Source organism: Populus trichocarpa, chromosome 1 (assembly GCF_000002775.5).
Source record: "Populus trichocarpa isolate Nisqually-1 chromosome 1, P.trichocarpa_v4.1, whole genome shotgun sequence".
NCBI lineage: Eukaryota > Viridiplantae > Streptophyta > Magnoliopsida > Malpighiales > Salicaceae > Populus > Populus trichocarpa.
This window is the reverse complement of record NC_037285.2, coordinates 44,233,192-44,248,487: the sequence shown is the minus strand read 5'-3', so window position 1 is coordinate 44,248,487 and position 15,296 is coordinate 44,233,192. Positions and strand designations below refer to the sequence as shown.

Genomic DNA, 15,296 nt, shown 5'->3' with positions numbered 1-15,296 from the left:
GTATGTCTCAAACTAAACCCTTGATCATGATATCTTTTCGAGCAACCAAACTGCTACTCCCTTTTTTGTTTTGCGTGTTTTCTCTATTTTGAACAGCCTCGAGGGCTCAAATTGCTCTCTTCTTCCACATATTAAGTACACAGTACTGTACACGGTAACGCATACTATATTATTGGCACTCAAGAATTATTGGCACTCAAGAATTGATATATATATATACACAGTATAAGCTCCAATATCCAGGTAACACAGATTACACAAATGCAGGCACGTGAAATACAAGTTAAACAAAAGCTAGTCTCGTCCACATTTTGTTCAAGATTTGGTCGATCATAGTATCATAACGTGTAGGGTACTGAAATGTTTGGAGGAGATCTTGAGGCATGCAAGAGATTGGAAAAATTCCAGCAAACACACAGCACATAACATATGAAATCTCAACCCTTTGTTTTGGGCTGACAATTAAACGCAATTAATTTGACTTAATCAAGAGACCAATTATGTGGTCCCTAACACCATGTTGCCAGAGATAATGTTAGTCACAGTAGCAACATGGAGACATTTTCATCAAATCCTTAAAGGAATCATCACGGGATCGTTAAGGCAGGATCCTGCCCTTGATTGTGAAATTTTCTTGAGTTAATTACTATGATTAATTTAAGTATTGTACGTGGAATTACAGATTGGGATTAATTGGCGAGTAAAGATTTAAATCATTGTGAATACGAAATTGATAGATAAGCACATGCAACTTTATCTTGTATACGTAATAGTGGGCGATTTGCTCGTGCCCACCTTTCCAAAATTTACCCAAAGACCATAATATGAATTGGGGTTAGCAAGCCGCTTCAAATTTTTTTTTATTTTTTCTTAGCTTGGAACTCATGATCATATCATATGCATATACAGTCATGATAAAAAAAGCATGTATGAAAAGGTGGCTTGTTTTTTGATCGAATGGTGCGTTCAAATCATGGTTTGACATGGTAGTTTTGCTTTAATCACTGCCAACAGGAAGCTGGTAAAAGAGCTCAGCTTCCAATTCAAGTCATGATGAACTCAAGACCCTTTGAAATTTCTTTTCTTATTAGTTTAGCAGACCGTACCCTGCTTGTTTCATTGTTATTGGCTGTGGAATCTTTTTATCTTGTTCGGCTGAAAAACTATTTGTATATATGCAACAGAATCATGGGATTTCATGACCTCTGATAAACACCAGTGCTGAAAGCAGGAAAAATGTGGCGTATATCATACATGGAAGAATATGAACCCCTTATATATAGAGAATGTTTCGAGGCAACAATGCTTGTGTCCCATACACAATCCATGTATGCCCCCGATGGATCATGATCCACTATATAACATTGTGATCTTGAAGATGTATGACCCTATTGGTGTGGGTCACAATTTGTTGCCCTAGCTTTTCATGCAAAGCACTATAGTCTAGGACACAATAGATATCTGTCAGAATTGCAGGTTGGAGGGTAATGATTTTTTCTTTATATGAAACTTACATACACCCACGAGTAAAAATAAAAAGAAAAGAAGAAAAAGCATTTGAGAATTGTCAAATTTAAAATTAATTCATTTCTCATAAATTTTAACAATCATCCCTGCACTGCAATGCGAATTATATATATATTTTTTTAATTTAGAAAAAAATATAATGGATGATGTTTATTAAAACATATTAAGACGATAATATATTAGATTGATTGACCCAGATTAACATCAAGAATTTGCAATCTGGATAATGAAAATGTGATAATCATATATAAAAAAATCAAAATAAATTATGAAAGTCAATTCTTAACATCCCAATATTAAAGGGAAAATTTGAAAAAAAATATTAAATTTAAAAAGAACACAAAAAACTACATGAATCAACTTGTTAAACTAACAACCTGGATCATGATATCGAAATAACCCCATAGAAAGTAAATTAAAAAAATATGAAACCCAATCCCCAACCAAACCAATATTAAATGATGAAATAAAAAAAATCAATTAAAAAAAGGGTAAAAAAATATAAGTGAACTCGGGCTAACCTACTAAATTTATTACTTATGTCACAAGACCGGAATAATTTCATAAAAAAAATTACGAAGCTTCTTTTCCAATAGATTTAATGTAGAAGCCTAGAATCGAGGAAAAAAACAACTAAATCCATCTGATAGAAGAACTTCATAGAAAATAAATTGAAAACAAATACCAAGCCCAATTCTTAAACAATTTAATATTGAAAGATGAAACTAAAAAAATAAAAAATAAGATTGAGTTGTTGGAAGGTGAAATTAATTTTAAAAAATCAATTAAAAAAGGATCCAAAAATTAAACTGAGTTAACCTGTCAAACTTGAGACTCTGGACATGAAATTGAGATAACCACGTAAAAATCAAAATGAAAAAAATACAAAGTGTAATTAAAAAATAAAAAAATAAATAAAGTCAACTTGGATTAACCATGATTCAAGTCATGATATCAGAATAACCCGTGAAAATCAGATAAAAAAAATTATGAAACCTAATTTCTTACCACCCTAATATTGAATAATTAAATCGAGAAAAAAAATCAATTATAAAAAGCGACTTATAAAAACAACATGAGTCGACCCGGATTATCCTATTAAATTTATAATTAATATGATTGAGATAAATTCATAGAAAAACAAATTGATAAAAATTATAAATCTAAAATTTCAACCAATCTTTCAAACATGCGTGCCACAATTTTCTTTTAAGTACATTATTGTGTCACAACCAAGGGATGTGATCTAGTGGGAGGCTTGTGGTCTTCGAAGAAGTATAGTTAGACTTCCCCTCCTCTCGGATTAAAAGTCAGTAAATCTCTGGTGTTCCTTGATTATCTGAGCTTGTTGGCCGCTGGGTTGGACAATTGAATATCTTCAAGATTCATAATCAGTCGAGGATTGGTGTCTTTTGATGTGACCAGGCCAAACAATGAAGGGCTGGTTATGGTGGTTCAAGACCCCACAATTATCCCACTATTATATCACTTCCAGAATGTAGTTTCCAACCCACAGCTTTCACAGTAATTACGAACAAATAACTTTGATTCTATTCTTGTGCTGGTTTTTTTAGGGTTTTTTTTTGAAATTAAATTGTTAGCTTTTCTCTTGAGACACAAATTTTAATGCCCCTTGCCGACATTTAGGCCATCATCATATCACTGTAGAATGATGACCATTGAATTGACACTGTACAGCTAAACAGTTTTGCCTGTACCGAGAGGCTGCTTGGCACTGTTTTGTAAGTTGTGTGTTTTAGAAATATATTTTATATGAAAAAAATTGAATTGATATTTGTTTTAGAGTTTATTTTTATGATTTTGATAGCATGATATAAAAAATATTAAAAAATTATTTTAATATATTTTTAAATAAAAAATATTGTAAAAAAACATGTACCACAGTGTGAAAAACATACTTTAGAGGCTAGAACTTGGTTTTTACTGGCAATGCACAAGAGGAAAACGAAAACTAGATGAGGGGAAAGCCTATTTATCATTATGGAAACAAGTGATGCGCTATGTTCTCCACATGATGCACAGCATAAACGACACTAGTGCTCACCATATATTGCTATAAAAGTAATGAAAATCGCTACCATTTTTTTATTTTTTTTACTCCTCAGCAAGAAACTATCAATACCCCACTAGCTACCACAAGTAAGAAATTAACAAAGTTGAATCAAGTATCATATATGCACACTTAATATATATATGGGATCGATGCTGTCCTTGTCCGTGACTTTATTTGTGCAAAGATAAAAATGTTGCCGTTAACTTTGGCCTTTTGAATGTGCTTCTTATCGAGCTTTATCTCTTTTGCTTTCTTTCATTTTCATGGATAGTGATTTTGCCCTAGAAATATAGGATATGCGTTACATCTTCATGGGTGTATTTGCCTCGCTTTTTGATATGCTTGGTTATCATTGGAATTGTTGGCACAGCTTTATCCACTTACTATTCATGCATTATTGTCGATCAAGTGCCCCAAAAATTAAGGGACACTATTCAGTCTCTTGTAAACAAGTCAATCGCAGACTGTAGAAGAATCTACAATTATTGAGTTTGTGTGTGTGTGTGTGTGTGTGTGTGTGTACAAACTGTGTTCGCCCGTGTCTACCAAAGGGAATTCTCCAATTATTGTGTCACTATATGAACGTCTCGTTTCATGGCGAGGGTCAAACTATATATGCTTCCTCAATGCAAAATTAGGGCATGTATCCTTACTCGTCTTCTCCAATATCATCATGTGCAAGAAAGTATGTATATCCTCTTTACCTGTGTCATCGTCTTCAACGAATGGCTTGTCTAGCGAAAGTTTACCAAGCATACTTATAGTAGTAATACACCATTCACGGAAATCATCACATAACACAATCATTTATACAAATTTCTAGAGGGAAATTAATTAGATTCACTTAATGTATTCACAACACACGAGGAGTACTTATAGTAGTAATACTAAGATTTAGTACACCGATTCAGTAATCATACAGTTTTGGCTTACAGAAACTCTGGTCTACTCGAGCTTTATGATATAATAATTTGCCGACTGTTGCTTATAAGATAATTCTATAATTAGTCACTGATTAAGTATCGACTTTATATGGGATAATAAAAGCTAATATATAGAACCTAGGCTGAAACTTAGTTGACTAGATGTTAGCGTACTAGATCTTAAAAACCTTTTGAAAAAGCTGAAGGAAATCTTGCTTTAAATTGAAAGACGTACATGGCACATAGAATCTAAAGCAATCAATCTAGGCGGACTCGGTTTCTAGACCTTGGTGGCATGAACTGGTGATATATAGTACCTTCAAACATCTTTAACCTAGCTTTTTAAGATATGATTAGCATAAGAAAAATATTGTTAATTAATTAAGGCTTTAGATCTTATAAGCATGTATTCTCTAGGTTTTGGGAGCATACTACAACATGATAAAAATATATAGTTTACAAACGAAAGTAAAGTGGCAACAACTTGATGAATGGCTACATGGCCTACACAGAAGACCTAATAAAGGAATATTTCCTAAATGGGTATTTTAAAAAACTTCAACAAAATCATGATAGATCGGTGCTTTGCCAGAATTTATAATATTTTTTTGTTCTTTTGCCCTTGACGCCATGAAAGAAGAACCAACCAAATGGGGATGACTTGGTAAAGGCCACAAATCACATGGTGATGCCAATAAAATGAGTTTGTCATTCACTTTTTATGGCCTAGATTAATGGAAGGCTGGTGGTATGTTACACCTTGTGTGGATACACAAACATTTTGAATATTGTCTAGCATGTAGCTAGGAGAGGATAAACATTAATCTATAGTTGAAAACATGACAAGATGGATCAAAAAGTATAGACAACTGGAAATTACAAAAAATAAAATAACTTGACTTTTAGGGTATTATGATTCCAAAAGCTTGCAAGCAATCCTCCATCGTTAACCAGTCTCACATTCCCTTTAATTGTTGTTTTCGGTTTCCTAATTAATAAGAACATAATGCTGCACCATCAAAGTTATTTAGACGATGTTGAGTTACATGTCCAATCCTAGATATATATCAATTTTGCTTAGGTTAAACCTTTCAGCCCATCGTTTCTTGTCGCCGGTTAGGCTAGCCGGTGGGTCCCGGCAATGTGAGCACTCGCTTGACCACAAGTACATGAAAAAAAGTATCTCTTTTTTGGATTATGATTGCTGTCATATGGTTTTTTTTTTAAAAAAATAAAAAAATTATTTGAGCTATAGTTTCATTGCCATCAATTGAACATCATGCCACATCGAGCCTCATTTCTTGATTTATTCTTGGAAAAACATCGGGTGACAAATTGAAAAGATGGAGATTAACTTGAAGATAGAGAGGGAAGGTAGGCGGGGATGCTTGAGACCAAGCAAGGTGGGGAACATGCTCATATGGAAGTTGAAAAATAAAAAAAACTATATATTTTCGTAGGCAAGTAGGTTGCATTAATGTGTTCCTCACCTAAGTAGGATTAGAGATTATCATATATTCCAATACACACAGTTCTGGGAGGTGCCGTGGACCATTCATGTTTTGAATCCAATGCCTGCTTTGTCTAGATAGTGCTGTGGATAAATTAACAAGCTGTTTTTCGGCTATTTATTTGTTTGACATTTTGGATTTTTATATTCTTTTTGGCTTATATTTGTGTTTATGAAGTGGTGGCAGGAGATAGGACCTTGGGTGATATTGGTCCCATGATCAAACGCATCTAAAAAGGAGGTGGTGTGTCTTGCCCCCATGAAGAATGGAAAGGGGAGTGCATAATTTTGTCTTGTTTTAGTATATTTTTGGCCCCCCCTTCCCCTTCTCTTTCTCGTGAAAGAGAGGTGGATGAACATTAACACAACTTTGAATATGGCGCCCCCACATCATATCACCTCCTCCTCCTCCATGAATTATAGCTGGTATATGAATGATGGGTAGGTATGGTTTCCTGGGTATCTAGACAAGACTATGATCTACACTGCTGCCAAGCCACCACTCAACAGGCAAGATTCAACACCAACGTGACATAACAAGCAGCATCTTGCCTTCTTCAAAGAAGCATTCAAGATAAAATTCTAGACCCCCCCCATCGGAAAGTCTTGTAATCCTTGCCAATCAAGTAGAATTATAATTCTAGACGGAGGGATAGATATCGACACCCCCATTATCACCTAGATATTAAATATTATACCAAATTAGTCTAGGGTTTAAGACAATGGCGTGGGCTTGTGGAGATCTACTCTGAAAGCAAAACGGTTTGTAGATCATCAAAAAATCACATCAAACCTCTCGTTATCATATATACCAATAGACACACATGTATTTCACATTGTATGGCGACAGAATTGTCCCCGATCATACAACGTGCAACCTGCAACCTGATGATGTCGACTTGGGTCTCCTTGTCTTCACCAACAATCGTTTTCCAAAGCAGTGCTCGGATGAAAATGCACAAGCTTCTTCCTGGATTTATGAATGCAAACATGAAATGCTGCGAAACATCCAGAAAACATTCTGTAGATTGCAACTGTGTGCTTGCAGCACGTTGGCTTGCAGTGTAAGTTCCAGGGATAAGCAGACATCTATGGATCTCCAGGCCGTTAAATTTGAGCTTAAATTGGAAAAGTTCAGACGCTTTAATCTGGGTTCGGAAAACATGACAAAGGCCTCCTTACAGCCCTATATTTTCAGGGTCAAAGGATTTTTGCTAAATGAGATATATATATATATATATATATATATAAAAGCATATCAACAAATTTATAGCTGCTACTGCAAGAAATATATAGCAATTCACATCCTAGATGTCCATTTTTGAGGCTTAAACGAAATCACTTGGAATAATGCTTTATGAATACTAAAAAAAACAAAAAAAGGCCGGATAGCAGCTACGGCTCAGTACAGTTATATCCATTGCTTTGGCCTTTCTATTCAAGCCTAATGTACACAATTGCAAGATTTGCCTTTTTTGTTTGTTTGCTCTTAGTTCCCAGAAGAACCAACCTGTCCAACGACGCAAATGTGGTCACTCAAATATTGAAACATCCCCATTCCAACTGCATGAACCAATTACATTTGGCAAAACTGGGTGGAAAACAACGTCTATGCATGCTTGCTCATACACCTTGATTTTTCTGATAAGCTCTGATGACCTGTAGTTGTATATGTATATACAACCATCTGACGAGCCGGAGACAAGCTTCTCACCATCCAGGCTAAAATTGCATTTAACGGGGAACCCAGAGACACCATGGCTTTCATACCTTTTATACTTGTCCAGCCTGAAAGGTGGACTTGAAGAGAAGATAGCAATATAATTTGCATTGGACTGGGCAACGAAACATGGCTCGAATGGATGGCACCTAACACTTGGACATGTATAGGCTTCCACATAAACCTGAGACAGGGAAAAACAAGCATCACTTTATAAGTAAAACAAGCAAAAATGCAAAGGTGCTACTGTTTGGCAAGATACAATGAGGATCATCGTTCAAATTTAACTCGTCCTATCCAACAAATGCTTAATATATCATGCAGCTGAACCTGATGAGAAAATCAATGTTGGTTGGCGTGTGATGTCAGTCTTCATTAGTCAAGAAGAGGGGTCTTCAGCTGGTTTTAAAAACTAGGTTAGATGACTCAAGAACTAATGACAAAGGAGAAGGGCAGGGTGTGGTTTAAGAAAACAAGTGGACACTTGAGATGTATAGAAGCAATATACAGGAAGCAGGTTGGTAACCTAGTTTACACCACATAGGAATTGGTCAATAGCAATTCTCAGGTATCACATCTATGAAAATGAAACAGTATACATCCTCAGGTCATGTCATCACTGCACACGTGAAAGTGCTAAAGGCTTAGATTTATTATCAATTTTCATAATTCATTAGAATTTACAGCCACATTTTTAGGCCTCAGCCCTTGGGAAGAAGGACCTGAGAAGGTGCTTTAGCTGCTGACCAAGCATCCCAAAATGTAAGATTTTGGACCGAAGTGTTGCTTTGGGAAACATAGTACCTAGGTCCATGCGTCCTAATTGTTTAAACAGGCTGCTGATTCAGTGAAAAGTAATTTGATTGATCATAATATTGTTCTGACAGCAACTTTGGTAGAAGTGGCTGTGACAAAATTAACGATTCTCTTTGTTGTTTAGCAGAACTTAAAAAAACAAAGCCTCGTGACAGGAACATTCAAGTGTAATAAAGGTGAGGATCCCTGATGTTCCAAGGTTCTCGAAACTGGCCTTTCCAAAGCTCATGAATCTGCATTATTGAATCAGAACTATAAATGGCTTATAATTAAACTCTACTTCACTCCACATCCTAAAATCACAAGCACGATCATAATAGACAAGACACTAGCAAGAGTGCAGTGTTCTAGCTATTTCAGCACTCTGTATCAGGCCTATTCGCCTTTTCCAGATATGTTACTACAAAATGGCCTGGGAAGATGGATGTCTCAGCACAATTTTGTTACACAAGTGTGATAAACAGGCTAACATACAATTAAATGCAAGAGCATAAGCATCCAAAATCCTCCAGACAAGAGGAAACCCTCAAGAAAAATAAATATGAACATGGTAATAAACTGAAGATATAGAAACCCGAAAATAAATTAAATTACATCTAGTAATTGAGATTGATCTTTTTTGATTGCCATGCCCCTCCTTTATCATAAAGAGAGGAAAAATAAGAAGAGACTGTCTGAGCATGTCGCGAGCAGACAACATTCAAAGAGAATTTTAGGGCAATGTCTATGGTCATTTCTCCACGTCAAAAATAACATATCAGGTATAAGTAACCACTAATTTTACGATACACATTTTTTTATCATTTTTTTTTGTCTGTTTGCTTGTACATCAATTTAATTATATGGAATGAACCTGGTAACACTAGAGTAATTTCAAATGTCAATTGTGAGGTCTTCGGTAGAAGATGAAACAAACACCTACGACAAACACCTACGAAGTTGAGGCCACTGAAGGAAGACATAGCATGGAGACCAAAGGTATCATACCTAGCTTTAAAGCATATTCTCTGCACATGCCACCCCAATAAAATTCTTCAACCATTATGCAGAGTTTATGAAAGCAACCTCTCAAAGAAATGCAAGTACACAAGCATTGTAAGGGATCTAAAAGACGACACTAATCTTTACTAACAAACTCTATGTGATGGAAAGAAAAGTACGCTGGAAGAAGTCTCTTACCTGGTTGGACAATGGAACCTGCCGTGAGACATCCCAAACAATAATTGAATTTTCACTGAGATTGCTTCCAGAGACATCACTGGATGAGATAAACTGCTTGCCATTGATGGTAAATTCAACATCAAGTATTGGACCTAGACCTCGAATGTATTCACGAACCACATTACCATTTCTAATATCCCACAATCTGAGACAGCCCTTTGATCCGCCAGAAAGGAAGATGTTGGAGTTATCTGGACAGAACTTTATTACTCCAACAACCTGATCTTCCTTGAAAATCTGAGTCTCTATCCCCTTTTCAACATCAATCAACCTGGATGAGCAGTCATATCCACAAGAAAGCACGGATAGTCCCTGTGGCGACCATTTCACATCTTTAACTGCTGCATTATGATATCTAAATAGGCGTGCTATTTTCTGATCTCGGCTCCACACGTTCCATACACAGACAGTTTGATCCATTCCGGCAGAAGCAAGGAGATGAGCTGTAGACTAACTATAATGAACAGATCAATATGGCCAATGATACAGACAACAAAGTATAATGCTTTGCGAACAAAATTTCAGCTAAAGCAAGAGAAATACAAATCTAAGAAGTATATTGACGAAATCCAAAAGAAAACCATTGATACCATGACTTGGAGACCAATCTAAAGCATTGACAGCCTTCGTATGGCTACGCAAATCAACCGCCAGCCTTTTGGGTATTTGACTTAGCGATGCACGGCCCTTTGCTTGTCTCAATGATGATAAAACATCACGGGGTATCTCCGAATCACTAATACTTCCCAGAACTAATAACAAGAATTAAAAAGGAGAAACAAAGACTCAGCCTTTTACTTAATTGCAGCATATACAATAATCATAATCAAACTCTAATGTTGCACAAAACAATCATGTAATTTTTTTTTCAGTTGCTAAACTAAAAGCTAATATTGGCCAAATACAGTATATTGTTGTTAACCAAGCAAAACAAATCAAGCCCATTAACCTATTTTTCCAACTAACCAACATTTCTTTGCTCATTTCAAATTAAAGTTTTCGTTGATATCGGCCAACTTTGCAGTTTCTTCAAACCTAAATCAGCATAAAAAAAAATCACAAGATACACTAACAAAAAGTAAGTGATGAAAGGAAAATAAATTTACCAGGAGAAGCCACGACAGGGGGGTTCGGGTTCAGGTTGGGGTTTGTTGCCGGGTTGGGGACCCGAGGGGATTGGGCAGAGAGAGCTCGTTCACGCTTGGATATGTATCTGCCAGGAACCGGAGCTTCTGTTCGGAAATTTTGAGATGGGGTTTCCGGTTTGAAACGTTTAGGAGGAGGGGGGATGAAGGGTCTGAATTCGGGTCCGTATTCGGGTTTGGATTCGGATTCGGGTTCGGGTTCGGGTTCTTCATCTGAGGAATTAGAGTATGCGTGGCAGAGAAGATCCATCTAGGCTAAGGCTCTGTTCTTTGGGTGTGTTTCTTGTTTGATCACTGAAATGTGCAAGAGGTCTATAAATTATAACGAACAGTTTCGTCCTTGTACAATCTTGAATTGTTAGTTCAGTCTCTTATCAATTTAATATTATAATGTTGACCCTCAATGCACACTTCCAATTAAATATTTAGTGTTTGAGATTTTGGTTGCGGTTATTTTATAAAGTGTTTTTTATTTAGAAATATATTAAAATAATATTTTTTTTATTTTTTAAAAATTATTTTTAACATTAGCCCATCAAAATAATTTAAAAATATAAAAAAAATACTAATTTAAAACAAAAAAAAATAAAAATTTTTAAAAATACTCTTAAAACATAAAAATATAAAAAATATAAAAACCAAAACTAACTGTGTTTGACCAAAAACAATTCCACAGTCAGTCATTCACTACAAATTAGGGTATAACTAGAGCTGTATCTTGTGAGGAAATAAATTGAAAGAGAGTGAATTGTCGATTGGTTATATTGTCATAAGCCCACATTAGAGGCCCACAATAGAGGCCCACAATGGAACATCAAAGTCCATTGTCTTTGGGCAACACATTCAGCAGGGAGCAGGCTACTGTGAAGAAGAAATGGACAAGGCCTCCTCATTGAGGCACGTTATTTGGAGTTTTATTCATGGGTTTAGCCTCCTCTGCAAATGAGTTTGGTAGATGAAAGAGGCCACAAAACTCTATACTGATTGTGTCGTGTCTTCTGAAGTTGTTTTTTTTTAATCCAAAAATAATATTAAAATAATATATTTTTATTTTTTAAAATTTATTTTTAACCTCAGCTTGTCAAAATAATCCAAAAATATATTAAAAAATTAATTTAAAATAAAAAAGTAGTTAAGAAGCAACTTTTCATCAAGGAAAAAAATTATAAGGACATGATTACTAAAATTCTGTTTTATTATCCTATTTTAGCTAATGAAATTATTTTCAGAATAATTTCAATAAGATTATATTCTATTACTTCGTATTATAGTTTTTAAACTCGATCTAGATTATTCTAAATTAATTTATATTTTTATTTTATAAAAAAATAAAAATAAATATTTTCTTTGTTTAAAAAAAAAGTCACCGGTTTTGGTTGATTTTCCGAGAGCTAACCAAATCACAATTTGTCAAAACTCGATATAGTCTAGATCACTATAGGCCTGACCCGTAACAGGTGTTAGCCCATTAAATATAGGCCTGACCCGTAACAAGTTGCATAGAGATTGGGCTGACCCGTAACAGGTGTAAGCCCATTAAATATAGGCCTGACCCGTAACAAGTTGCATAGAGATTGTGTTTCATTTAATAAGAGATTAACCCAATTGAAAAGCATTAACTAAAAGATAAAGGACGTTGAAAAATTACTATAAATAGTAAAATAATGCCTTTTCTCTTCTAAATAAAACTCAATGGCCTGACGTTGGGGTTATTATGGTCTTTTCACATCTTCCAACGAACAAAAACTTATTGGATGTTGCAAAGATCCTATAGTTCTAAGGCGTGTTTTACTGTGAAATGAAACAATAAAATAACACTTTAGCTCTACTTAAGAAAACTCAGGCCTGGAACCGAGGGTTATTATTGTTTTTTCACATGAATCATTAAGCATTATGAGATTAATCGGTGGTATGTAGGTTTTTTTTTTTTTTTTCCGCAAAATAATTACTTAATTGCCTTTAAAAACAAAACAAAATTATTTAACTTGGTCTAGAAGTTTTTTCAAAATTTTATTTTTCATAGCACAATTAATTACCTTTAAAATTAAAATTTCCTCAACCCGTCTTGTACTTTCATTTTTATTTTTTTTGTGATTATCATATGGTCAATAAAGCAATTAAGTATTTTAATAAATATACAAATAATTAAAACAATATTTATTGATGTGTGCAATGCACACACCAACAAATAAGTTGTCTCGTCATGTTTAAGAGGCGCGTGCATGCAACAACTTAAGGCGGCTAAAACCAATATTCATTGGTGTTTTTTGATTCATGATGTCAGGGCTTACCTTCCATGGTGGCGCATGTGCCTTAATTCCCTCATGTTTTTTGTGCCAATTGGCTTTTTTTTTCTTTTCCTTGATTTTCACTCTAACCTTCCATAATTTCACGGCAGTTCTTTAATTTATTTTTTTCTTTAAATTTAGTTATTGTTTTTTCAATTAATATTTTTTATTTGAATTATTTTATAGAATTGAAATTGTTTTTAATTTTATCCTTTAATTTTCTAATATGTTAGATTTGATCTCAATTTTTTTTATTGCTATTTATTTTATTTGAGACCATTTTTAAAATTAGAATTTTTCTTATGATTTTATCCTTCTTCATTTTTTATTCCTTTTTTTTTACTTCGGCAAATTTTTTAAAATGATATTTTTTTTATGATTTCATCATTAAACATTAAATTGAACTTCTTAATTGAGTCTGGGTGTATGATTTAATGAGTTGTGTATTTGGAAGATTAACCCAAGTTTAGAATATTTGTTCGGGTTCATTTGTTTTTTTAAGCTTATTTTTTTTCAATTTCATCATTCAATACTTGATTTTGTAAATTAGCTCTGTTATTTTTTTATTTGTTTTTTATATGATTTTTCACTAATTTTATAAATAAACCAAGTTATATTGTATATTTTTCATTTTTCATTTTTTGTTAAATTTAGATTTTAAAAAAATAAATTTTATTTCTTTCTTTAATTTAATTTAATTAATTTCTTTAATATAAACATGATATAATATGTTTATTTTATGATATTTTATTTGGTTCGTTTTTTATGTCGTTGCTCAAGCGGTTGTGTTACCTTTTTATAATGGTTTTATAACTATTTTGGTAAGCTCTCTTTTTAATAGCGGGCTAGTGTCTACAATACAGCAACAATGAGTCTTTGATAGTTCTTTTCTTTTTCTTCCGATATTATTGATTTATTTTTAAACTATTGCGAGGTCGGATATCACAAGGCATTCTTTCAAGGTAAAAAGCTGAAACAACTTAATTTACAACTAGGCTTTAAATATGAGTCTTTTTTTAAGTACATTTTCAATTATTTTTATGAGAATAAAAAGCTCATTATTGATAGCAAGAGTTCTTATCAAACATTTGTGTCACTATAAAATAATTGGGGCAAGAATTTGTCTTCACGAATCATATGATTACGAGCTCATGCATTCCAGAATCCAAGCGTTTTTTTTCCCTTCAAAACAAAATTTCTATAGGCGTACAAGACAAATGCGTGGTTGTTCGGTGATCAAATTAGGTCCATCAGCTGAAAAACAGCATAATGTGTCTAAAGAAAATAAATCTCATTAACATTAACAAAACACTACAAAAAGTAGTGCTTTAAGTATACACCACATCATAAAATATTATTCATTTTAATAATTTTTTTTAATTTTATCTTTTAATTTTTAATTTATTTATAATTGACTTTCATAATTTATTTTGATTTACTTTTATAAGGTTATCTCGGCCTTGTGACCCGAGTCACGAGTTTAACGGTTAATCTAGTTGACTCAATTTTATTTTTTTAATTGATTTTTTTCTTCTAATTTCATCCTTTAATATTTTATTGATTAGAAATTAGGCTTCATGATTTGTTTTAGTTTTCTTTCTATAAGATTATCTTGATCTCATGACTCGAGCCATGAGTTTGCTGGATTAACCCGAGTTAACATGGGTGTTTTGTTATTTATTTTTTAATTTTTTTAAATTTCATTATTCAAAGTTGGATTATTTTGATTTGCTTTACATGGGGTTATCGATCCTAGTCTCATGACCCGGGTCTCAAGTTTGGTAGATTAACCCGCGTCGACTGTGATTATTTTTTAGTTTACTTTCTATGAGGTTATCCTGGTCTCATTACCTAAGTCATGAGTTTGACGGGTTAATCCGAGTTGACTTGAGTCATTTTTCTATGTTTTTTTTTTAATTTCATGCTTCGATATTAAGTTGATTGAAAGTTGAGTTTCATAATTCATTTTAATTTGCTTTCTATAGGGTTATCTCGATTTTATGACCCAGATCGTAGGTTTAAATATAGCGAGACAGACAATTATATCAATATTGTGATTTGGTAATGTAAAA

General features: G+C 33.7%; 1 protein-coding gene across 2 annotated transcripts; it reads right to left on the bottom strand.

The window, feature by feature from the left end:
- Positions 1-7,292: 7,292 nt before the first annotated feature.
- Positions 7,293-11,234, bottom strand: LOC18095865 (uncharacterized). Of its 2 annotated transcripts, XM_024596293.2 has the most exons (4): positions 10,898-11,234; positions 10,382-10,543; positions 9,750-10,234; positions 7,293-7,938 (listed from the first exon to the last, which is right to left on the bottom strand). In XM_024596293.2, the coding sequence occupies exons 1-4, from the start codon at positions 11,184-11,186 to the stop codon at positions 7,567-7,569; spliced, it is 1,308 nt and encodes a 435-aa protein (XP_024452061.1). In that variant the 5' UTR covers positions 11,187-11,234; the 3' UTR covers positions 7,293-7,566. The 2 variants fall into 2 exon arrangements, with proteins under 2 accessions (XP_024452061.1, XP_052306085.1); XM_052450125.1 differs by lacking the exon at positions 10,382-10,543.
- Positions 11,235-15,296: the final 4,062 nt, after the last annotated feature.